The sequence below is a fragment of the Rhineura floridana genome, chromosome 5 (genome assembly GCF_030035675.1).
Source record: "Rhineura floridana isolate rRhiFlo1 chromosome 5, rRhiFlo1.hap2, whole genome shotgun sequence".
Classification (NCBI taxonomy): domain Eukaryota; kingdom Metazoa; phylum Chordata; class Lepidosauria; order Squamata; family Rhineuridae; genus Rhineura; species Rhineura floridana.
In genome coordinates, this window is record NC_084484.1 from 102,841,497 (window position 1) to 102,868,002 (window position 26,506).

Genomic DNA, 26,506 nt, shown 5'->3' on the forward strand with positions numbered 1-26,506 from the left:
TTAAACACATTCAAGTGAACTTAAAAAGCAGAGGTGTTGCTGCTCTTGGACTTGGCATTTTAAATTACACTGTCAATATAGCATGTCAAATGTCCTATGCAAAACTGCATTTGATTTATATTTAATCTATAGTTAAACATTGTTACACTTGGACAATGAAAAAAATTCTTAATTTTTTACAGCAGGCTGTTTACATAAGATGAATTACGACTAAGTATAAAATGTATCTTCATATTTAAAACTGTGTGTTAGATTTGTTGAATGTAAAATTTGATACTGAATTGAGTGTCTAATGTATATTTATGTAAAACAAAAAATATGATTATACTAACATAGGCATAGTCACTCAGAAATAAGTTCAATTGGAGCTTATTCTCAAGTGTGTTTATGATTACAGTCTTAATTACTGAAAGAAAAAATGTAGAATATATCTTAAAGGTGAGGAACACTTTGATCCTAAGTATAAGGGCAACTCCTGCACTTGGGCAGGACTCCTTTTCTTCCCCATGCTGGGAGAGGAAGCCAGGCTAGTGGAAATGCATCCAACTTAAGTTAGAATTCTGGGCTAGCTAAGGGTGAACTTGCCCCACCATTTAGTTTGGTGTCATGTCATGGTATGAACACAAAGGGGACATCCTCAAGTCTATTTATTAGGACTGAGGCCTGTGCTTTGTCTCCATTCCCGATGAGCTCTAGTTCAACTGAAATTGGCAGAAATAGTTTAGATTAGACTTACTCAATTATGTATTGCTTCCCACAAAAGGAATCCAAAGCAATTTACATGGATAATATACAAGATGCAATAAAAACTCATTAAAATGAAATATATTAAATGTTAATCTACAAAAGTCGTCCAATAGCATAACTACTCCACCCACATAAGGATAAGCACCAAAAATAATTGGCCAAACCCCAGACCATTAGCACTGGGAGAATGCCTGGGAGAATAAAACATCTTTGCCTAGTTAAAAAAATACTTCTAACTGTGCTTAACATTCATCTGGAAGTTCAATAGATGTTTATATGTTGGCTTAGTAGAAAATCATAAGCCAGGCAATTTATAATTAGTCTTTTTTTTAAAGTCTGTCTAGAAATAGAGAAGCCATCTGAAGTTTTAAAAACCAGGATGTTACTAACATTTTCATCATGATAAAAACTTCATAAGATCATCCTCTTCTGCATGTGAAAGTGTGACTACATTTAAAATTTTATTTATTTAATATTTTAGTTCAAATAATGAAGCATAATGCTTTTAATCCAATAGTGCTATACTATTCTATTATGTTCAAAAGACTGAAATATTATAGTGGCATCCGTTAATAGAGATATTATTAAATAAAATGCCTAGTGAATCTAGGACAGTGGAGGTTCTAAACATTATTTTGATTAGAAAGGAAATCAGACAGGACAGAAAGAAAAAAGAAAAAAGCAAATTAGAAAAAGGTGACGCAGAAGTCCAAATCTATTGCTTCTGCCATGGACAATGAAGAATATCATTTAGCAGCCAAGTGAGATGTTTGAGCACTTTTTTTTACATTTCAGATCAGAGCAAATGGAGTTCATGCCATTCAGCTTGAAACACAGCTCAACAGTGACCCTTTTGAAGATCCGTCCCTTCAGCTTCTTTCTGCATCCAAGATTCAGTCATCATTTCGAATGTCATCAGTTGTACCTTTAAACCAAAAGAAGCCGAAAAAGTTGCCTTCTGCAACAGACAGTTTTAATACTTTAAGTAATGTAAATTGCATGCCAGCAATGCCAGTTATTCCAGCATACAGTATCCCTGAAGAACATATGCACAGTTCTCCAAATCCATTTACTACCAAACTAAACAGCATCAATCCATTCACTGAAAAAACTACTACTGCTGGAAATCCATTTAGTACAGAAACCCGAGAATCTGGAGCTACTTCACAGTGTTCAACAGAAGGACCTGCTGCCTTCACTTTTCCACCTCTAAAGCAGCCCAGTCATAAAGGCAAGGCTTCATTTTATGTTAATGCATTTGAAGACACTTTTAGTTTGCAAAGCGCATCTTCTGTAGCGAACTATGGAAAACCAAAAGGATGGGTAACATTTGATGAAGAAGATTATGTGATGAAGCTAAAGTCACTGGATAATCCCATTGAGTTAAAAAGAGCTGGTTCCTTGCCAGCAACTTATTTTCCAAGTTCACTGGGCTCAGATTCTGCCATTTACAATGATTGGAACAGAAGTTCTGATTCTTTCTTTCCATTGCCAGCAAGACTCCCACCTGCACCTCCTGTACCGTCCAGGTCCGCTAGTGCTAAATCAACTACAGGCCCTTCCCAAGCACCTAAAGTTTTATCTGTACAAGATTTTACTGAAAGATAAATTACACTTTTATCTTTCTATAAATTGTTTGCTAAGAGTATTCCCTAGAATTGGGCATTGATGTAATTCTGTGTGCAATAATTTGTCAGATGCACTGAACCTATTAGGTCACTATGTACAAACATTAATAATATGTGTACTTATAGGGTAATTCACAAAGCTAATTCCACAAGTGATTTCATTATCCCACTTCTAATAGGGCACAGTGCAGGGAAGGTTATGCATATATTTAAATCCCATTTTAATGCCATAGGACTCAAGTTCAAAATTAGGTGTTGCCACCCATTGATTTTCAGTACAACTGATGAGCATTGACTTGTCTGTGAAATGCACATAGCTATTGAAAAATCTGTTTCTTACAGCACAATTTAAATACTATTTTAAACACCCTCTGGACTGTTAGAACTTAGAATCACTTCCAGGAACTGAAAACTGGTATATTTATGAGTATTTACCAAAGAACTGCCAAAGTTTAATTATTGACTATTTAAGGGTAATGTTGGGGAAATGTTATTATATACCAGAGGTTTATGAAGATTTGTAATGGTGAATTCTACAAAATAGTTGAAAGATTTTTTAAAGTACACAGCATATAGTAATATATTTTAGCTGCAACTGCGTACATTTTATTGTTTTGCACACAATTGTGGTTAATTATAATCTAGTTTCATTCAATGTTTGTTTTGGACACTACTCTTAAAGAACTTTCCTGTTCTAGCTTATCAGAAAAATATGTGTCTTTGCTTTTTTAACTTAAAGAACAAGAACTTCATGACTGAAGAAAATGTAGAACTTGATATGAGGATCTAGGTGAAGAAGTAATCTGATAAGTGGTCCATGTATTTCAATTGTATTTGCATCTTCACTATGGGTCTCAAATATGGCTTCAACAGACCATTTCTGTACTGTTCTGTCAAGCTATTTAGATGTATCACTGTTCTTCACAGACAGAAGCTGTCGATGCCACATGTGGCAATTATAAAGGATCATTCTGTTTTTGTTCGCTCAACGCTTTGTAAACTTGCAAGTGGTCCTGCCCCCATGGTTTTTGCAACAAAAGTCATTTGTAGTATTTTGGTGTTATGAAGGAAACAAGTTTTTTCAACAATACTTTGTCAGGCAAGCTATAGATTCCCTTTCTTATGCATATTGTCACAGCTATTTATATTGCTTGCTTCCTTTTCTAAACATTTATGAAAAAACTTTGAGAGAAGAGCCTCGCCAAATATGTCTGCTCTTCTATTGATTCTATTAGCTAAGTATATGTCTTTTGGTAGCATCTGAGGGAGAAGCACAGCATTCCATGGAGCAGCAAAAATAAAATTACATTTCTAAATTCTTTACTACTATCCCAGCATATTTATATAAATCATCCCATCTAACAGTGAAAATCATTATCTGCAGTTGGATAGATAAGTAAATACAGTGACTTCTATATTGTACTTTTACAGTGAAGTTCATTTAAAAGTACTTGTACATCTTGAAACAGCAGTGGTACTGTAACCTTTGTGCTTCAGTATGTGATTTAAGTCATTCAAACTGATTATTAACATCTATGTGATCGTGCTTTGGAATAATCTTATGTTAACAAAGCAATTGTGTTCTGGAAAGTTAGTGCAAATTACAGCTCAGTGATATGTAGTCCTTGTTTAGATATTTAATTTCACGTATTATACTTTTTCTATATTTAAAATACAAGCCCCCAACACATTCAGTAGATTCCAGAATCCGGCAGCACAGTAACATAAATTGCAACAAAGCATCTACCAAGTATAGGATGAATAGTTAACAACCTAATGTATTGCTTAAAGGTAATTACTAGAGGTGTCAGAATTGCCAACTATGTAAAAAATGCTGTATCTTTTCATGGAGTGTGTTCCCTGTGGCAAGTTGCTTTGTTCATGTGTAACAAATTATTGCTTGTGATACACAATATTTGACTATATCCATTGCAAAAATACAGTATTAACTCAATGGTCTACAATATTCCATACATATCCTGTGAAATGTGGTGTTGTATTAATTAAATAAATATACCTATCTTTCAGATTATAATCTCCATTTATTGTCTGTGTCAGGATTTGGCTTAATCTTGTGGTCTTAGATGTCCAGCCTTTTTAGTGTTATGCCCTTATGAAAGGACATAAATTTCAGATGCAAAGAAAAGCTTGGTAGATGGTTTTTATTCAGATGCTCACACCTCAGGTCACTGCACTACGCTTGGTTGTGGAACAGTCCCCAGAGGTGGGAGGGGGTGACATTTTATCATTATGAGGCATTCATACTCCATTCACATATCCCTTTCATAGGCTGTAGTCTTATGTACACTTTTTGGGGAGTAAGTACCCTTGAGTTCAGTGGAATTTATTTCTCAGTAAAAATGCAAAGAAAATTAGGCTGTGGAGTAATCTAAGAAAAGCACTCGAGTCAACAGTTCATGTTCAAAGCATGCAGCACCACTGGCCTGCTTCAAAGCATTTGAAACAGAATTGTAGAATTCTCAGCTCTTCCTGAACTTCACAAAGGAGCCATGTGCAAAGGGACATACTAGAAATGTATGACAAGAATGCCTGTTTGAAAACTGGGAGGTAGCTGAAGGCCCACTGGAAATAATGAGAATTGTGAATTCTAGTTGACATAACAGGGCTCCACTGAAAAGCAAGCTACAAATAAAGCAGTGAACAGATCCTGAAACAGAATGGAATGAGACACAGGAGTAGACTACATTAACCACAGTAAGACCCCACTTGCACTATACATTTAAAGCAGTATCACACCACTTTAAAGTCGTGCCTTCCCCCAAAAGAGTCCTGGGAACTGTAGTTTGTTAAGGGTGTTGAGTGTTGTTAGGAGACCCACCCCCCATTCCCCACACAGAGCTACAATTCTCAGAGTGGTTTTAAAAATCAGCCCTCAGGGAACTCTAAAAAAATGCAGCTCTCTGAGAGGCAATTGATTACATGTTCACAAGGAGTGCAATCCACTAGGGCACAATCCTATAATCACTTACCTGGGAAAGTTACCTGGTTACTTACCTCCGCATAGGCAGGTGTAGAACTGCATAGTTAGATGCATCAAGGTTATTAATATATTGCTATAACCATTTATCAGGACTTTCGTTGTAAGGAGGTGATATCTATCCTGCTCATGTCTCTTTAAATAAAATAGCTTTTGCTTTTCTGGCTCTTATAAATAAAGTTATCCTTTTTGCAACCAAGTTCTAAGAATGCTCCAGTTAAAAATGTTGAATAAGTGAGGAGCCACCTTCAAATGAATTTAAGAGATTTATTGAAAATACAGGAGAGCCAGTGTGGTGTAGTGGTTAAGGTGTTGGACTGTGACCTGGGAGACCAGGGTTCGAATCCCCACATAGCCATGAAGCTCACTGGGTGACCTTGGGCTAGTCACTGCCTCAGCTTCATGAAAACCCTGTTAATAGGGTCGCCATAAGTTGGAATCAACTTGAAGGCAGTGTTGCTGTGTGTGTTTGTGTTGCTAAATTTGTTTAAAGCAGCACATCAGCAGCAGAGAGTAACAGCGGATGTTGAAATGCGAGTGTGCCAGTGTGTGCGCGCTTACCTAAGAAAGCAGGCTTTTACCCTGCATCGGCATCACTGAGACTTGAGACTTAGTAAAATAAGAAAGCTACTTTATTTATAGAAATACAAAGTAGATAGAAAGGCAAACTTAGTTCTAACTAGCTAAGTAACAGTGACGTGTCATCAACACAAATTAGCAAAAAAGTTTGCAAAAGATGAAGACAAGGTGTGCTTATGGGATTATAACTGTTTCCTTAGCTCTGGGGGCTGTCAGTCCACCCTGAGCAACTGTCAATCTGGTGCTAGGTCTGTTGTTTCCTTCCCAAGAGCCTTCATTCCAATCCCAAATCAGTCTTTCCCCTTAGGGGGATGGGTGCCATCATTCCAGGCTCTTGGGAACTGTCATTGATATTCCCCATAATTTCCCCTGTCTCCTCTTGATGTAATGTGCCATTCCATTCTTAAACAGAATGCATTTCTTTTGTTTTATTTGTAGCTAACATTTATTTGAATGGGGCCTTACATAATTCATATCCTGCATCTTCAACACAGATTTATGTTCTCTGAGTGGGTATCAGAGTAAATAGTAAGAAACAAAAACTTATAGTAATAATATAAAGCATAAAAACCAACACAGCAACTTGAAGCAACAAACTAAAAGAACAGTCAATTTAAATAGATGATAAAATCAAACTGGATAAGATCAAACTGCTCTAAGCTAAAGAATGCTTACATTAGAAGTGGGTGTATGTGTGGGATGTACCTAAAATGAGAGCAAGTGAGATTAATAGGTGAGCCTCCTCAAGGGAGGTCATTCCAAAGGCCAGAAGCCACCATAGAAAAAGCTCTCCAGTCACCACCTGCTGCACTTAAGTGACTGATAGCACCTGGAGAAATCTCTTGGATGACTATCTCCATGGGCAGATGCCTAGATATGGTAGCCCAATAACACCTGGATGGATCCTGCCACTTATAGTGTTATTTTGAATTGATCTTGGAAACTCACTGGGAGCTAGAGTTGTTTCAGTACAGACAACATGATCTCTTTTGCAACCTAATTGCAGTGTTTTGGAGTAGTTGTAGATCCTGAATTGGCTTCAAAGGCAGCCCCAAGCAAAGCGCATTACAATAAACCATCATCAAAGATACCAAAGTGTAGATGACTGTGACTAGGCTATCTCTGTCCAGGAGAGGTCACAGTCTGCTTATAAACTACCCAGGCTCTCTTTTTTAAAAATCATTCAGTTTCTATTTTCTTTTTGAAACAAACCAAAAACATAGTTGTCAGAGCAACAAGTTGCTTTGTACTACATAGCTGGCATATTTTGAAGCATGTAACAAGAGAATGACACTACAGGTAAGTAAAGTATTCACACAAAAAACAAGAACAGCTCTGGGCAATTATAACCATACCTTTTTTGGTAGGAGATCATAAGGATTTGTGGATTTCTGCCAGTTTCACTCCATGCTTATCAGCTACATTGTGAGTGGGTGCCATGTTCCAATAAAAGAGTCTTTGGTTTCAAATTTTATTTGCTTCAGTAAGTTTCTCAGCTAGTGCTATCTTAGACCACCAGCCTTATACTATGAAGGGAGAAGTATAACACCAATGCTTTGCGATCTCAAGATGCGCTGCAGCCAACATAAACACTATCAGCTCTTTGTTGCTTACAGTGGTCGTGGTATCCAGATATAAGGAGAGCAATGCCAAACCAAGATTCATTGGAATTAATTGTTGTACCACTGCAGAGATTTCTTGAAATACACTTTGCCAAAAAGATTGAATTGTGGGGCAATCCCACCACATATGAAAGTAACTACCACACATATTGCAGCCCCTCCAACATACATCTGATAAACCATGATACTGTATATTTGTTTTAGTTTGACAGAAATACAACACCACCTATCTATGACTTTAAGCATGGTTTCTCTAACACCAGCTGAAACAGTTTTCAGGGGAGGCTTAGTACACATTAGTCGACATTGTATCTCTTCAATTTGTGTGTTTAAGTCATCTTCCCATTTTTCCTTTAATCCCGTCAGAGCTGGGAGTGAATCTGCCAGTAGTATGTTATTTAAGAGGGAATTATACTTTTTAAATTTTTGTCCAAATTAACAGAATAGTTTTCAAAGAAAGTCAGGCTTCTGTGTGAAGCAGGCAGGAGATTAATAGGAGTACTGAAGTACCGAATTTGAGCCAACTGAAACCAAGTAGATCTCTCACCTAGCTGTGTCCTAATTTGTTAGTTAGTTAGTTAGTTATTATTTATTTATATCCCGCCATCCTTCCAATACTGGAACTCGCAGCGGCTTCCAGATAAAAGCACATATAATTGAAACAAACAGAATCTACATTAAAATGGAACAAACTACATCCAATATTAAAACCAACCATACTGCTAGATAAAAAGGAATCAAAACCAATTTAAAAATAGTAAAATTCGGCATTAGCAGTGCATCAGAAAGGGAATATCCATCTCTAAACACATCTTTTATCGTATATAAACCTTTCTGTGCCCAATTTTTATATTGCTGGAATTTATCTGCAACTTACCTGATTCAGAAAAGGAAGCACTGGAGAATCATGGGGCGCTGACGAGCCCATCTTTTCCAAACTGTTAGCGTTGCTTTATAAAAAGGGTTATCAATGTTTCACATTCGTTGTGGACTGAGTTTTTAAAAATGAGAGAGCCCTATAGTAAAGTGGATTGGCTTCAAGTTCAAGAGGTAGCCAATTAATGGTGGGATCTCCCCTTCTTATTTGGATTAATTCATAACCCACCCACCTCGGCTTTCTGAGCCTCAAAGAAGAAAGACTAATAGCGCTCCTTATCTTTCAAGACAGAATGTATAATATCCTCCAGAGTTGGTTGATCACCATCTTCCTGGACAGATGTACCCGCCACCCTGGCCTCCATGTCATTATTTTTGCATATCCCGCCGGCACATCTTCCCGCCTGCACGACTTTTCAACTTCAAAAAAATTTTTTTTCTGAGGGTTCCTTCCCTTTCAGGAAAGAATTGCCAGTTGTAGCAGGCAACAAACAGGCACGCTCCTGTTCTTCGGCGATCTGCCCGTTCTGCGAATGGCTCCTCCCCTTGGGAAGCTTGCCACCCTTCGCCGTGGTAGCTCGCCGGGGCAAAACGTCAAACCTTATCTGCATTCTCTCCCCAGCAAAGCGTGCCTTAGGAGTACTCTGGCCCTTTAAAAACTGTTCGGGCCCCTTTCCGTCTTACTGCCCACCATAGGGGCGGGGCTAGTGTCGCCGAGTGACAGGGGAGTGACGAGCATTCAGGGTGCTGCGCGATTGGTTGGGAGGAGAACACTTCCTGTGCCGCGTGAAATGATACCGCAGCACTCCGCTTTCAGCTCTGGCTGCGGCGACGCTGGAGGAGAGCGAAGAGCTTGAGCGCGGGGCTGTTCCTGTGCGGTGGTGATTCAGGTGAGGGGGATTTTGCGAGTTCTGGACGCCGTGGAAGAGGGAAGGTAAAGAAGATGGCCGCGCGCTGCTTTCTCCTCGTCGTTTGGTTTCCATGGACACGGCAGTAACAGTTGAAGGGGGCGGAGTAAGTGCGTGGGCAAGACCCTCATTCTTTTTCCTCCTCTCTTCTTGGTCTTCTACCAGTGATAGCTTTGAGAGGCGTCCTTCAATCCAGCCGCTGCGTTATAAGGCTGCAGTTGCTTCCCAGTTCCTGCATTCCAGGCTTCCCACTGTCCCCGTGTCCTCCCAGATTCCCTACTTCTGTTTTCTTAAGAGTCAAGAAACTGTTAAAAGGCCCAAGAACCGTGTAAGACGGAGAAAGTTCTTGGGCCTTTTCACAGCTTCTTGATTAGCCCGAAAGAAAACCAGGGTTGCTGCCTTTTAATGCAGACTGGAGGTGCAATGATGGGGACACGACGACTGCTGCCTCTGCCTCTTGTGCTAATGCCAGAAAGAAAGAAAGACACATCCTGCCAGGAAAAGAAAGGTGGCAACCCCACACCAGCCTATATGCAATCCCAACCTCACACCAATAGGGCCACAAAACATACTAGAAGAACCACTGCACTCGCCCCAACATCAGTGCATTTAATTTGCCCTCAGTCATGTTCCTCCAGCTTACAGGTAAGAGCTCTGTTGGTTGTTTTAAGACTAGACTCTGGTTGTAAAAGACTAGAGGCTGGAGCTTTTGTGTAAGAAGTTGTCATTTTACATACTTTTCAGCATCTGACAAAAGCCACTAGAGAGGTTGCATTTTGTAAACTGGAATAAGTAAATGAGCCTCTTTCAAGTAGGAGTCCACTTTGCTCTTTTTAGAGGCTTAATTTTTTTTGCTAGAAGTTTTAGGGGGTGAAGGAGGATGGGTAAAGTTCAAACATTTTAGAGAGAAAATGGGGGGTAACAGCTAACTACTGAGTCTAGACTAATTATAACCCCTGGAAAGCGACATGGGGGGGCTCTGATGTACCCTTGAACTAGAATCTGAACCGCTTTGAGATGTCCTGAAATGCAAAGTGGTATACAAATTAAATATATAAATGCCTTATCTCCTTGGTTGGGGTAGAGTAAAAGTAGAATGGATGTCAAAGTTTAGTAGGTGTAAATTAAGAAGTGTGGCAAATATGCTCAGAGGGATTCTTTAATCTTACTTTCCATGTTTCATGGCACATACTACTAGTGAAAATAAAGTCTAAGATGGAACTCATATTTTCTGAGAAAGAGCTACACATACCCTTATTATAATATGATACATTGTATAGAAAGGAATCCCAGAATGTCACAGGTCCATGCAGCGTAACAATAATTTGCATTTCAAAAGCCCCTTAACCTACAAAATAGGGCAGAGCCTGTGTATAACGGGCTTTCTAAATGTGTTTAAAGGCCTACTGAAGACATTCCTCTTTCAACAAGTTTTTTAAATAGAGAACTTATCCTAGTCTGCGACTGTGTTGGAATCACTTTTTTAGATGTTCTTAAAGCTTTTTTTAAAAAAGATGTTTTGTTTTGATATGTTTTAAAGTCTTTTGTTTTTAAAATCTTTTTGGACTGGTTTTAGTGTTTTTGTTTGCCGCCCTGGCTCTTTCTAGGAGGAAGGGCAGGTTATAAATTTAATAAATAAATAAAATAAATAATCAGTCTCCACATCCTCCTCCGCCTCCTCCTCCTAAATGAATGGAGTAGGGCTTGACCTGGAGGCGAAAGTGCAAAGTCCCAGGAAGGAACAGGATTCCTGCAGCCAAGACCTGAGCAGTTGAGTTGCACCATGGTAGAGTTTGTTTATTTTTGGAACAGATCTGTGCTTGCGTACTTTCCCAGAGTGGAAAGGAAGAAAAAAAATACTTTTCCCTAAAATTCTAAACCTCGCTCTTACTAGAAACTGCTATGCTTGCTCACTCATATTCCTCCCAATGAACTCTGAACATTCTGCTCCTGTTTTGGAAGGTAGTGGCTTTGTTTGCTTTGAAAATGTGCAGCCAAAGCCTGCTGTCATGATTTGAATCTACTGTCAGACTCGTTAACTGACAAGTCTATCAGTTGTGTATCTTCATTTAATAAAACCATGTATTTTCCCCAGTTATTTTAGCTTAATTGCAGCTTTTTTGCCTATTACTTTCTCACTGATTACAAGGAAAATGGTGGTGCATAGGGGAAATAAAGCTGCAGGTGCCCCCCCCCCATTTTTCCTAATTACTCTGTATAATTTCAGAGACAGAGGTGGAGTGGGGAAGAAGAATTTGGCTCTTGGGGGCAGTTTCTTGAAATCTTGATTATGTTTGTTGCAAAGTTCTTAGCATCCTTTCCATCTTCTCTAATAAATGGTGACATGCTCTTTTCATTATTCCCCACCCATTTGTCTGTGTTTCTCTGCTTTTGCAGAAATGGTTTTGCTCCATGTGAAGCATGGCGATGAGAGCTGATTTCTGCTAGAGACAATGGACAGCATTTGCACTGAAGATTTAACACAGGAAATGACCAAGATCGACACTGGAAGGCTCAAAGTTCAGCATATTTGTGCAGGTGCCAAATGTATCCATTTGCCTCCCCCCCAGCTCTCTTTCTGTATTAATTACACACGTACCCATCCCTTAAAAATATAGAATTGCTGCCCCTTATGTTAACAAGTGACATCATTTTCATTCATATGAACCACTGTACCAAGCTCATGTGATTCTGGATAAGGATTATGAATGCTGGAGACTACTCTCCCTATTGTGATGTCTCTTTTGACCAATTCCGGCCTTGGCTAGAGAGGCAGAATTTTGGAAATTTTGAAGCCATGGAAAAAAACTGGCTTTTTTCTGGGGGTGGGGGGTTGGGAAAAAATTGAAATGTTCAGAAAAATTGAAAAAATGCAATATTAGCACTTTTTACAGATTGAAAGTCACTTTGTTATTTCAGGAACATAAGATGTAATTATGTACAAGTTGGTTTATCACATTTGTATATTAAAAATACATTTTATTCAAACAATTATTACAAATTGAATTTGCTTTTTTAAATTTTTACTTTTTTTGTCACAAATGGAGCTACAAACTCCTGAACTGTTAGGAACACCTGAACTGTAAGAAACCTCTTTCGTTTTGCTAGTTTATGAGGAGCAGGCAAAAAACAACTTTAAAAAACAGACGAAACCATCAACATTAATAACAAAAACATTATTTATGTCTCTGCTAGTCCTCCACAGTGTCAAGCAAACATAAAGCATCCCTTCCCATAAAAAGAACTGAGAAAGGGGAGGGACCAAGATTCAGTGCAACATTTTATTCATCATGCTAAAATAAAACATTTCCTAATTATTTTTTCTTCATTTTTTCAATTTTTCAGGAAAAAACAAAAAAGGCTTCAGAAAAATGGAAAAAAACCATTTCCCCCCCGGATTTTTTCCAGTTTTTTCCAGGCCTTCACATCTCTAACCTTGGCACCGTAATTTTGTATGGCAATGCTTCCTTCCTGGTATCTGTGGATTACCTATGCCATGCAAGTGTTAGTGTTCCTGATGGCACTGATGAACTGTAGAATTATGCTGACAGTTCAGGCTTTCTTTTTGTCAAGAATTGCTGTCTTTTTAAAAAACATGAAAGCCTTTTAATGGTTCTTGAATTAACCACATGGGATTCATGTATGAAGGCATCATAACCTTTTTACGTATGTCTGTATAACATGTATATTCTAATTCTACAGCAGCCAAATTTTTATACTTTGGATATTTAGAAATCTCTGTCAAATAGCCATAAAGGATATCTGACATAAAATTATCTTCTTATCCTATTCTCCGATCTTTTTATAGAAATAAAATCACTGGCAGAACATGGTATTTTCTTGTCTCCTAAATGCAAGGTCTAACAGACGAGCAGATTGAAGAGCTGAAGCTGAAGGATGAATGGGCAGAAAAATGTATTCCGCGTAGTGGACGTGTCTAAAAAAAGATGAAATTGGACGAAGAAATGGCCATGGTAAATAAATGTAGCTTAAGGATACATATTTTCTGTATATAATTACCTAGACGATTTTATTTGGTATTTTTATTTTGTTTTGTGTTTTGATAATTGCATACGTTTGCATCTTGAATAGTGACTGTAAGATAAAAACAATGCTAGTTATGTTCTCTTTGTTATCATACTTATATATTTGCATGGATATATAAAAACCATACTCGGAATTTTCTGCAGAATCCAAACAGTTTGCCCAACTGTTTTTTATACTTTTATACTTATACTGGCAAGCTTCATTTCTGTGTCAAATAGCAAAATACATGCCACTTTGCATAATGGAGAGCAGAGCTATTCTGTTGTTCTGGATGAGCATTTCAGTGCAGGCCTTGTGAAGCACAAGAGCATGCAGTCAGCAAGAAAACCTAATTGGATCCCTAAAATGGAGCGGTAATACTGGGGAAATAAAGTAGCTCTTCAGCCTTTTAGCACCAGATGAGCCTGAATTTTGCTAGCAAAAGCTACACATTTTATAGCTTGGATTTATAAGCGCCCTGCCAAGCAGAAAGGCACTTCCATTGGTTCAAGATGTCCCACCCCATTTCCACTGATTCCCACCTTCCACACCACATCCCACACTATTTGAAGGGTCTTCCAGAAGCACAGGAAGGCTGCAGTGAGACACACAGGGTAGGAAACCACCATTGTATGAGCAGAAATCCACTTGCACTTCTTCAGATGCAAGCCACTGTCTGCACCATTCATAAATGACAATATTCAGGTTTGTATCAAGCAACAGGTGTAAAATGCAACATTTGAAGCAGTCTTTATAGTTACCATTCAGCAAAAGTATATATTGTAAGATACGGTTTTTTAAAAAATGTCAGTATTGGTGTGAATATGAGCTTTGATTATCTCTGGCTTATAGTGGCACCTTTTTTCTGAAAACCTTTTTTTTTTGCAGCCTACATGTTTATATATATTAAAGGTTGATTTCTTATTTTAAGATCCAAATGAAAAAATGAAACAGGTTTTAAAAGAGACAGTAGAAGAAGCCAAGGCACTAATATCTAAGGTAAGATACTTACATTGTTAGTATGAAATTTGAGGCACTTAATTGGCATTTTTAATTTGGACACAATTACGAGTATTACAATTTATCAAGCAACTAATGTTAACTTGCCTATTCAGAGGAACAACTGACAACCTGGTCCTAAGAGCCTCTATGCAAACAAAATCATCAGAGGAAGCAATCGTTGTAGTTTAGTTGTAGTAGTGTAGCATTGCAAGCCAGCCAGGTTTTGCAATATGAAAGTCATTTGAACAACTTTTGCCCAATTTCCAATTTACCATTCTTGGGCAAGGTGATCGAGCAAGTGGTGGCTACTCAGTTACAGACACACTTGGATGAAGTGGATTATTTGGATCCATTCCAGTTGGGCTTCAGGACTGGACATGGAACTGAAACAGCCTTGGTCGCTCTGGTGGATGATTTGAGGAGGGCGTTGGACAGAGGTGAACACACATTCCTCGTCCTCCTGGACCTCTCAGCGGCTTTTGATACCGTTGACCACGGTATTCTCCTGGATCGCCTGAGGGGAATGGGAATAGGAGGCACTGTTTTACAGTGGTTCCATTCCTATCTCTCTGATAGGCACCAGCGGGTGGCATTGGGAGATGAGGCTTCAGACCCTTGGCCTCTCAATTGTGGTGTGCCACAGGGTTCTATCCTCTCTCCCATGCTATTCAACATCTATATAAAGCCGCTGGGGGGCATCATCAGGAGATTTGGGCTGCAGTGCCACCAATATGCAGATGACACTCAGCTCTATCTCTCACTTAAGTCCTCACCAGAGATGGCTGCGGTTACCATTTCCAAGTGCCTGGAGGCTGTAAGTGAATGGATGGGAGGAAACAGGCTGAAGCTGAACCCCGACAAGACCGAGGTACTGCTTGTGGGAGATAGGAGGAAGTTGGGTGATTTTGACCTGGTGTTGAATGGGGTAAGATTGCCCCTGAAGGACCAGGTTCACAGCCTCGGTGTTGTTCTTGATTCCCAGCTGTCCATGGAGGCTCAGGTCGTGGTGGTGAGCCGGGCAGCTTGGTATCAATTACATTTGATACAAAGGCTGCGACCCTACCTCCCTGTCCATCTGCTCCCACGGGTGGTACATGCCCTGGTCTCCTCTCGCTTAGACTATGGTAATGCGCTCTACGTGGGGCTACCCTTGAAGACGGTCCGGAAATTACAGCTGGTACAGAACGTGGCGGCACGTCTGATCAAGAACAGCCGCCGCCGAGACCATATCACTCCAGTACTTAAAGATCTGCAGTGGCTACCAGTTGTTTACCGGGCCCAATTCAAGGTGTTGGTTTTAACCTTTAAAGCCCTACACGGTTTTGGTCCAGTTTATCTAAAGGAACACCTTCAGCATCACCAGATAGGCCGCCAAACGAGATCAGCCTCCCAAGACCTCTCGGTCCCACCAGTCAAAACAGCTAAGCTGGTGCGGACCAGAGAGAGGGCATTTTCAATTGTGGCCCCCGCCCTCTGGAACTCTCTGCCTTATGATCTCCGCCATGCCCCCTCCCTGACAGGCTTCCGCCGAGAACTGAAAACATGTTTTTTTAGGCAGGCATTCGAGACCTCTGTCTAATTTAGTTTAAATTTTTGTATGATGGGGGTAGGTTTGGATTGAGTATACTTATTGTTGTTCTGTATTATATGTTATATTTTACTCTATGTTATATTTTACTCTATGTACGCTGCCTAGAGTGGCCGTTAATTCGGCCAGATAGGCGGCCTAGAAATAAAATTTTATTATTATTATTATTTAGAAATATCAGTAGCGCAACAGCTTTATAGAACATTTGACCTTATTGACTGTTGTATCTTTTAAGTTTGTTTAAAATACTTGTGAAGAAAAAATAGTTTGTAGGTGGTATAGTTCCTGGTATATGTAGATGCTATTAATTCCTGAATATGTTTTATTTATTTATTTATTATTTATTTTATTTATTAATTTTTTATACCGCCCCACTAGCATAGCTCTCTGGGCGGTGAACAACAAAGCAATACAAGTATATACAATAAAATCCAGTAAAACATAAAGCAAAGTACAGAGAATGAAAGATCTAAAAACAATTACAACACATTTTAAAACTAAATTAAGTTAAATTAAAAGCCCTAGAAAAGAGGAAGGTTTTAACCTGGCACCGAAAAGACAGCAGCGTCGGCGCCAGGCTCACCTCATCGGGGAGACTGTTCCACAGTTCGGGGGCCACCACAGAGAAGGCCCTAGTTCTTGTTACCACCCTCCGAGCCTCTCTGTGGGTCAGAGCTCGGAGGAGGGCCTTTGATGTGGAACGCTGTGTACGGGCAGGTTCATATTGGGAGAGGCGTTCCAACAGGTATTGTGGTCCCGCGCCGTATAAGGCTTTATAGGTCAAAACCAGCACTTTGAATCTGGCCCGGAAGCAAATTGGAAGCCAGTGCAAGCGGGCCAGAACAGGTGTTATGTGTTTGGACCGCTTGGTCCTTGTTATCAATCTGGCAGCCGCGTTTTGCCCGAGCTGTAGCTTCCGAACTGTCTTCAGAGGCAGCCCTACATAGAGTGCATTTCAGTAATCCAATCGCGAGGTTACCAGAGCATGTACCACTGATGTGAGGTCGTCCCCGCTCAGATAGGAACGTAGCTGAGCTACCAAACGAAGATGGTAGAACGCATTCCGTGCCACCGAGGCTACTTGAGCCTCCAGTGACAGGGAAGGATCTAAAAGAACTCCCAGACTACGAACCTGCTCCTTTAGGGGGAGTGTAACCCCATCCAGGACAGGGTATATATCCACCGTCTGATCAGAGAAACCCCGCACCAACAGCATCTCAGTCTTGTCTGGATTGAGTCTCAGTTTGTTAGCTCTCATCCAGTCCATTATTGAGGTCAGGCAACGGTTCAGCACATTGACGGCCTCACCTGAGGAAGATGAAAAGGAGAAGTAGAGTTGCGTGTCATCAGCATACTGATGACAACGCACTCCAAAACTCCTGATGACCGCACCCAACGGCTTCATGTAGATGTTAAAAAGCATGGGAGACAAGACCGACCCTTGCGGGACTCCACATTGGAGAACCCACGGTGTCGAGCAATGTTCCCCAAGCACTACCTTCTAGAGATGACCCGCCAAGTAGGAGCGGAACCACTGCCAGGCAGTACCACCAACTCCCAGCTCCGCGAGCCTCTCCAGAAGGATACCATGGTCGATGGTATCAAAAGCCTCTGAGAGATCAAGGAGAATCAACAGAGTTACACTCCCTCTGTCCCTCTCCCGACATAGGTCATCATACAGGGCAACCAAGGCTGTCTCAGTGCCAAAACCAGGCCTGAAACCCGATTGAAATGGATCTAGATAATCGGTTTCATCCAAGAGCGCCTGGAGCTGGCCAGCAACCACTCATTCCAAGATCTTGCCCAGGAATGGAACATGCGCTACTGGTCTGTAGCTGTTGAAATTATCTGGGTCCAAGGAAGGTTTTTTCAGAAGTGGTCTCACTGCCGCCTCTTTCAGAGGGCCAGGGACCACTCCCTCTCGTAAAGAGGCGTTTATCAACTCCCTGGCCCAACTAGCTGTTCCATCCCTGCTAGTTTTTATTAGCCAAGAGGGGCAAGGATCCAGTATCGAAGTGGTTGCACGTACCTGTCCAAGCACCTTGTCCACGTCCTCGAGCTGAACGAACTGAAGCTCATCCAATAAAACATGACAAGACTGTGCTCCAGACACCTCATTAGGATCAACTGCTATAAACTGGGAATCTAAGTCCCGACGGATGCATGAGATCTTGTTTTGGAAGTGTCCAGCAAACTCATCGCAGCGGGCCACCGATGACTCTGACATGTCCTGAGGGCCAGAATGAAGTAGCCTTCGGACAACTCTAAAAAGCTCCTCTGGGCGGCAAAGATTTCTAGCTAAATCACACTTAATTTTGCTTTAATCTTTCTGCTGCCAAAGTAGCAAAACCAATCAATAATGATGAAAACAAGCATTTATACAACTGCATTTTTTTTAAAAATTACTTGTTACACATGAGATCTGTGATTGATGACCCTCTGGGTGGCTGTGTTTACTGAAATGTGTTTATTTGGACCTGCCAATTTGTTTGGAGCAAATAGGGAAGGGTGATTAATCCTCCCTCCCCCATTTTTCCCAATCAAAAATGTCTCCTGAAGAATTAATGTAGGTATTGTCCACAAGGAGTCTCCCTTCTTCTAGCTTCATATTTAATTTTGAAGGGGTGGGGGATGGGGAAAGGATTAGAAGTCAATTAAAATATACAATGTAAATCAACAAGTACTATTGATTTCAGTAGGAAAGTAAGCAGATGCCCCATTCTTCCCCACAGTAGTAAATGGGCCTTTTAATGACCTCTGAGTAAATCATGCTGCTGGCTTGAATTACTCTGGGGGGGAAATTGTAAATACTGCATAAAAGTGATTCTACATCCAGCTTTGTATTGACTACAAGTGGGTTTGGCCACATATCTTTTAAACAGAATCTTTGATAAGAGATTTCATTTTTCCCTTAGCCATTGTAAACTGCTCTACAATATGTACAGTAAAGCAAACATTTGATCCTTTATGATCGGGGGGAAAGTGCAGCTTTCTTTGTTACTTGTCTTTACTCAGATGTCATGCCGAGTCACAATGTGAGCTGAAGGGAAAACATTCTTTCCTCTGTGCTTTGTTAGTTTGTTAAATTAAATGACTTCTGTCTGTATTGCAGAAACAAGTCCAAGCCAACGTGTGTTAATAAGGATATGGTGAAAGATGCACTGGACCAGCTCAGAGGAGCTGTAATGTTATTTATTCAATGGGACTCCCTCCATACGACCCAATTAGAATGGAGTTTGAAGATAAAGAAGATCTGTCAGGAACTCATGTAATTATTTACTTAGGTTATGTGGTTTCTAGTTTTAAAAATGTTGCCCTTCCTAGAATGAAAAAATTGAGGTTTTTGCAGAGGTGTATTCACTAATGTATTACTCATGTATTTATTTGATTTATCTCTTGATTTATATTCTACTCCATCCCAAAGGCTCTGAGTGACTTGCACAACTATATACATTTTACATTACTTCCCTCTTAGTGGGGTTCTTCTTTTAGTGAGAGGCCAAAGGGCAAGAGACCATTTCTGCAGAATTATTTTTTGGGAGGCAAGGGCAAGCAGACTTGTATCATAATGATTTCAGGTTTATGAGAATTTAGTGAGCTAATAAACATTTGTTAGAAATAATATTTCCTTAAATTCCCATTTAGCTGGTTTTTAGGATAACACAATAATTAATTTATTTAAAAATCTATCGTAAAAACATTATGTATTTGGAAATTGAACATAAATGCTGAAGTCTATATTGAAGAAATTGATGCTGCATTACACAGAAATTAAGTTAGCAAGAGTACAGTGAATCCATTAAAATTGGCTTCCCATCACCTGATAAAGAAAAGTTCATGGTGATGTTGTTCTTTAAGCCACCTATTTTACTTCAAGTTGGCACCTTTGAAAGACATCCAGTAGCATCTGTTATAAGCCATCTTGTTCAGATCTTGTAAGTTCAGGTCTGTGGCTTCCTTTATGGAATCAATCCATCTCTTGTTTGGCCTTGCTCTTTTTCTACTCCCTTCTGTTTTTCCCAACATTATTGTCTTCTCTAGTGAACCATGTCTTCTCATGATGTGTCCAAAGTATGATAACCTCAGTTTCATCATTTTAGCTTCTAGTGACAGTTCTGGTTTAATTTGTTCTAACACCCAATTATTTGTTGGGTGTTTCACGGTCTATAGTATGCGCAAAGCTCTCCTCCAACACCACATTTCAAATGAGTTGATTTTTCTCTTATCCAATTTTTTCACTGTCCAACTTTCACATCCATACATAGAGATCGGGAATACTATGGTCTGAATGATCCTGACTCTAGTGTTCAGTGATACATCTTTGCATTTGAGGACTTTTTCTAGTTCTCTCATAGCTGCCCTCCCCAGTCCTAGCCTTCTTCTGATTTCGTGACTATTGTCTCCATTTTGGTTAATGACTATGCCAAGGTATTGATAATCCTTGACAAGTTCAATGTCTTCACTGTCAACTTTAAAGTTACATACATCTTCTGTTGTCATTACTTTAGTCTTTTTGATGTTCAGCTGTAGTCCTGCTTTTGTGGTTTCCTCTTTAACTTTCATCAGCATTCGTTTCAAATCATTACTGGTTTTTGTGAGTAGTACAGTATCATCTGCATATCTTAAATATTTCTCCCTCCAGTTTTCACACCTCTTTCATCTTGGTCCAATCCCGCTTTCCCTATGATATGTTCTGCATATGGATTAAACAAATAGAGTGATAAAATACACCCGTCTCACATCCTTTCCAATTGGGAACCAATCGGTTTCTCCATATTCTGTCCTTACATTAGCTTCTTGTCCAGAGTATAGAATCATAGAGCTGAAAGGGGCCTTGTAGGCCATCGAGTCCAACCCCCTGCTCATAGCAGGAAATCCACAGCTAGAGCATCTCCCGCAGATAGCTGTCCAGCCTCTGCTTGAAGACATCCAGCGAAGGGGATCCCACCACCTCCCTAGGCAGTCGGTTCCATTGCCGAACTGCCCTTACTGTCAAGAAGTTCTTTCTAATGTCCAATCTGAATCTACGCTCCTGCAACTTAAAACCATTAGACCTAGTCTTACCCTCTGGGCAGCAGAGAACAAATCTGTACCCTCCTCTATGTGACAGCCCTTCAGGTACTTAAAGAGTGCAATCATGTCACCCCTCAGCCTTCTCTTCACCAGACTGAACATGCCAAGTTCCTTCAACCTTTCCTCATAAGACTTGTTCTCCATACCGGCTATCATCCTCGTCGCCCTTTCTGAACCCGCTCTAACTTGTCTATATCTTTCTTAAAATGAGGCGCCCAGAACTGAACGCAGTATTCCAGATGAGGCCTGACTAATGCAGAATATAGTGGGACTATTACTTCCCTCGACCTGGAAACTACAGCTCTGTTTATGCAGCCCTAAACCGCGTTTGCCTTTTTTGCCGCAGCATCACACTGCTGGGTCATGTTCAACTTGCGATCCACTACAATTCCAAGGTCCTTCTCACACGCACTACTGCTAAGCCGGGTATTTCCCATCCTGTACGCATAGGTTACGCATCAGGACAATCAGATGTTGTGGCACCCCCATTTCTTTTAAAGCATTCCATAGTTTTTCATGATCTACACAGTCAAAGGCTTTGCTGTAATCTATAAAGCACAGGGTGACTTTCTTCTGAAATTCCTTGGTCCGTTCCATTATCCAACGTTTGTTTGCGATATGATCTCTGGTGCCTCTTCCCTTTCTAAATCCAGCTTGGACGTCTGGCATTTCTCGCTCCATATATGGTAAGAGCCTTTCTTGTAGAATCGTGAGCATACCTTTAGTTGCATGGGATATTAAGGAATAAGTTCGATAATTACTGCATTCCCTGGGATCCCCTTTCTTTGGAATGCATATATATATTGAACACCTCCAGTCTGTGGGCCATTGTATAGTTTCCATATTTCTTGACAGATTTTTGTCAAAATTTGGACAGATTCAGTCTCAGTAGCTTGTAGCAACTCTATTGGTATGCCATCTGTTCCTGGTGATTTGTTTCTTCCAAGTATTTTAAGAGCAGCTTTCACCTGGCATTCTAAAATTTCTGGTTCTTCATCATTGGGTTCCTCCATGAATGAATCTGTCTTCCAGGCATCTCTTTTATAGCGTTCTTCGGTATATTGATTCCACCTTCCTTTTATTTCATCTCAGTCAGTCAGTGTGTTCCCCTGTTGATTATTCAGCATCCCTACTCTTGATAGGTTTCCCTTTCATTTCTCTAATCTTTTGGAATGAGGCTCTTGTTCTTCCCTTTTTGTTGTCCTATTCCATTTCTATACAATAACTATTGTAATAGTTCTCTTTGTCCCTATGTACTAGTCGCTGTATTGTTGTATTTAGGGTTCTGACCGTGTTTCTGTTTCCTCTTGCTTTTGCTTTCCTTCTCTCTTTAACCATTTTAAGAGTTTCTTCAGTCATCCATTTCTTTCTTTTTAAGAAGAGGTATTGTCTTTTTGCATTCTTCCCTGATAATGTCTCTGACTTCAGTCCATAGTTCTTCTGGCTCTCTGTCAACTAAGTTTAAAGCCTCAAATCTGTTCCTTATTTGATCTTTATATTCTTCTGGGATGTTATTTAAATTGTCTTTTGGCATTATGATTGCTTTGTTGTTCTTCAGCTTTACTCTGTTTTTCGATATGACCAGTTCATGATCTGTACCGCAGTCTGCTGCTGGTCTTGTTTTTGCTGAAAGTATGGAACTTCTCCATCTTCTGCTACCAATTATATAATCATTTTGATTCCTATATTGACTATTTGGTGATGTCCATGTGTACAGTCATCTTTTTGTTTGCTCAAAAAATGTGTTTGCAAGAAACAAATTGGCTTCACAGAACTCAATAAGTCTTTCTCCTGCTTCATTTCTGTCTCCTAAGCGCCATTTCCCCACAATTCCTAGTTCTTTTCTGTTTCCTGCTTTTGCATTCCAGTCCCCCATGATTATCAGCACATCTTGTTTTGGTGTGTGATCAGTGTCTTCCTGTACTTCTGTGTAAAATCTTTCCAGTTCCTCCTCTTCTGCGTTTGCCATTGGATAAACCATAATTAAAGATGAGGCATCTGGCAGATGATCACATAACCAAAAATCTTGGTTTGATTGCATCACAAAATAGTTAAAAGCCCCAACAAAAGCACGTAAACCTTGAGAGTGGTATGATTCCCCCCCCCCACTCTTTTCTGCAGCTGTGTAAGTTTTCAGTAGTGACAGCTATGGTTAAGGAGATATGGAGGAGATGAGAGTTCAAATGTAATGCTAAGCAATGATAAATATTAACTAAGTTATATAAACTACAAGCCTTAGTTAATGTGTGTGACATTTAACCATTGTTAAGAAATCATAGTTAAGCTGCTAGACGAGTGTGTTTTTATCACATTAGAATGTTGGCAATTTTTATGCCATGTTTCTTGTAGAATTATTCTGTTGCCAGGATCATGACAATAAAATGTACTAATTTCTTATTTTATTTCCAGAAAGGACAAGGAGCCCTAGCCCGTGAGTCTGTCATAAGTAGTGAAGAACGCAGATGATTCCTTTTTTATCACAGAAGGCAAGAAGAACTCAAGGTATCAAGGGTTATTGCTGCATTTATACTGTTGAAACCAAAATAGCGAAACATTTTTGCAATTTTTAACACATTTTCATTGCTGTTTGTTTCCCCAGAAATTAGAAGAAAATGATGATTCATTTTTAGAGTCTGAATGGGCTGACAGTCATGCCTTGAAAAGACATTGTTTTCATGGTGTAAATGACATTAAATGGAGACCAAAATGAAGCTATGTTTACAGGATTTCTTTTTCTTTTTACAAGATAAATTAACCCACTGAGTTATACTGGTAATATGGATGCAAATCTGTGCATTTTAATTGTTGTGAAATAATAAATTTCTCTGTAAAAATGATTTATTGTTGCAAAATATGTTCATCCTCTTGTGCACATTTGCCCTTTAGAAACAGAAAAGTATGGCTTATAAGGTATTTTAAAATTTCATTTAATAGGCTTACAGATCAGACGTTTCAATTTTTAACTAGGTCACAAAACTAGTTCATACAATATATACAATTAAATAGGTTTGTTCTCATTCTTCAGTTGTCTTATTCCCATTTTTCCATTGTAATGAAGCTATTCAAGATGGCAAAAGCTGCTTTAGAAGGTAACACTTCTTTTATATGAATGAAATGAATGTAATTTTATTTTTACCCCGCCCTTTTTCCAAACTGGAACTCAGGGCGGCTTACAAATAAAACTACATGTAGTTAAAAGCATACAAAAACATACAATTAAAATACAATTAAACTATACGCAACCTTAAAACCATGGAACAGGCACTTAAAATACTAAAAAACAATTTAAAATAATACAAATAATAGCATAAAACAATAAAACAAACCTTGTAGAGCCCAATCCTAAACACCCAAAAGCCTGTTGGAATAAAAAAGTCTTTACTTTCCGACGGAAGGATGGCAAGGAGGGGGCCATTTGTGCCTCCCTAGGAATGGAGTTCCAGAACCTAGGAGCAGCCACCTAGAAGGCCCTATCTTGCGTCCCCACCAATCGCGCTTGCGAAGTTGTTGGGACTGAGAGAAGGGCCTCTCCTGAAGATCTCAGGGCCTGGGCAGGCTCATATAGGGAGATACGGTCTGACAAATAGCCTGGACCTAGGCTGTATATTTTAACAAGTAGACCACTGTTTGGGTCCAGACTTCACTTCTGCCAGTGACATTTGCCAATTCCCCTCTCTCCATGCAGCCTGCAGCACTACCTCTCACACTGTTCTGGAGGGAATCAGCAAACATCACCTCCTATCTTCCACTAATGGGATCTACCTGCTGAATCAGCTTTTCAATGGCTGGAAGGAGCCTTTCCTTTTGCAGAAGGTGAATTCTAGATCCATCCCCACTTCTGCAACTGTGTGATTGAAACTTTAGTGGAGAACTCATCACAAGCTGTGGTAAAGCCATACGCACCAAAAGCTAGGTAGGAACAGCGGGGCAGATCGGCTGTGATACATTCCTCTAACAAGGACCTCCTGAAACATATACACATTAGTAGCCCAAGCTGTTAGCATCAGGGTAGGGTGGCACTACAAGGGTCTTCTCATCAATTAGCAACTGTGTGGGTACCAGAGAACTTTTATTATCTTATATGTTGTTCTTTCTTTGTTTCTGAAGTGCCTTAAGATGTCTTATCTTGAAAGGTGGTATAAAATATTTAAATAAATACTAGCTCACAGACATCGTAGTCATCTGAGCAGCCACAGTGATGACGTTTGGTCAGTGCTTGTTTTTATCTCTCAGTCTAATAACATTGCAGGATTGTTGCGAAGATAAAATGGAGAGAATCCTATGTATGCCACCTTGAGTTCCTTGAAGGAAAGGCAGGATATACATGATAAATAGTTGCTAGGACCTGTTAGAAAATCTTGCAGTCAGCAGCCTTTTTATTATAGACTTGAGCTAAAATAAAATGCCAACTGATATTTTAAAAAGTATTTTGAGTTCCATAAATTCAGATATATTTTTAATAACATATCTCAAAGGCTACATCAGGAACTGCCTGTGTGATCTAAATGAAATTCCTCAAGGGGATCTGATCTCATGGTAATAATGAGAAAAACTTTTTTTCTAAGTGGAACGGTGGGGAATATAAAGACTGGTATATTTGGTGGAAATGCTTCCAGATGGTTTTGATCAGTCTTAATGGATGGCTGAAAATATACAAACCATTACAGTTAATGTTTTCATTTTAATTATTTTGAATAGCTATGTTGGCTTGAAAGAATAAATACCAAAAACTAATATTGGTTTGGAGTTACTTTGTTCTTGACTGTTCATATCAGCTGGATATTACCCTTTCGGATCTTTATTTCCAGGGTGTTTTTTTTTTTAACCCCTGCAAAAAGATGCCACGCTCTCCCTAAGTGGCTAACTTCATTTCCAATATTTTTCTTTATAGTTAAGATTCAATATACATTTCCTATAATTTAAGCCCATTGCATCTTTTTTTCCTGAGGAAAGAGAACCACAAATCCCCTTCTTGCTGAACCACTTAAAGACGTTCAATAGCTCTTCCTCCATCTTCTCTGTAATACACAACCAGTTCCTTTATTCCCTCATATGATTTTCCTTTTAGATCCTTAATAATTTTCACAGCGTTCTGAAGTTTTACTAATTTGTCAATATCCTTTATGAAATGATTGATCTGAACAGTATATTTGAGAGGAAAGTTTTACTAGACTTTATGTTAAAGCATTTTAACTTGGTATTAGCTTTTCTAGCATTACATTCATGACTTGGTAGTTAGCTACCCATTCTCTACCTGTGACTGCCTATCTAACTATCCCCCATCTGTTTTTACAAGGACTTTTTCAAACACTGGGATCCAAGTTGCAGCAGGGGTGGGAGGAAGCTACTCAGTCATCACATTGTTAATCCTTCATTTATCAGCTCGGATTACATTATCCCACCAAGCTCTGGTGTTTCTAGCAGTTAGATTGTGCAGTGTGGTTGCTGGGAAACAGCCA

The 26,506-nt window shown here is 39.6% G+C and overlaps 2 protein-coding genes and 1 long non-coding RNA gene across 15 annotated transcripts in view; 2 read left to right on the forward strand and 1 right to left on the reverse strand.

Moving 5' to 3' along the window:
- SYNJ1 (synaptojanin 1) overlaps positions 1 to 4,402 on the forward strand; it is a 113,508-nt gene extending 109,106 nt beyond the window's left edge. For 12 of the 13 annotated variants that reach the window (XM_061627798.1, XM_061627797.1, XM_061627799.1 and 9 more), the window contains one exon: positions 1,543 to 4,402. In XM_061627798.1, the coding sequence (XP_061483782.1) occupies positions 1,543 to 2,355 (813 nt within the window). In that variant the 3' untranslated portion in view covers positions 2,356 to 4,402. The remainder of the gene's footprint in view (positions 1 to 1,542) is intronic. The other variant, XM_061627810.1, reaches the window with a different exon arrangement.
- LOC133385222 (uncharacterized) overlaps positions 1 to 9,458 on the reverse strand; it is a 70,289-nt gene extending 60,831 nt beyond the window's left edge. The window contains exon 1 of the long non-coding RNA XR_009762819.1: positions 8,452 to 9,458. This is a non-coding gene — a long non-coding RNA (uncharacterized LOC133385222). The remainder of the gene's footprint in view (positions 1 to 8,451) is intronic.
- A 2,299-nt stretch (positions 9,459 to 11,757) lies between these two features.
- On the forward strand, positions 11,758 to 24,721 carry CFAP298 (cilia and flagella associated protein 298). Its single transcript, XM_061627811.1, is given in 9 exon segments — positions 11,758 to 11,896; positions 13,167 to 13,205; positions 13,208 to 13,288; positions 13,291 to 13,332; positions 14,316 to 14,383; positions 19,087 to 19,103; positions 19,105 to 19,157; positions 19,160 to 19,242; positions 23,457 to 24,721. Coding segments are annotated over 9 exon segments (579 nt in total). The 3' UTR covers positions 23,514 to 24,721.
- The last annotated feature ends 1,785 nt before the right edge of the window (positions 24,722 to 26,506 follow it).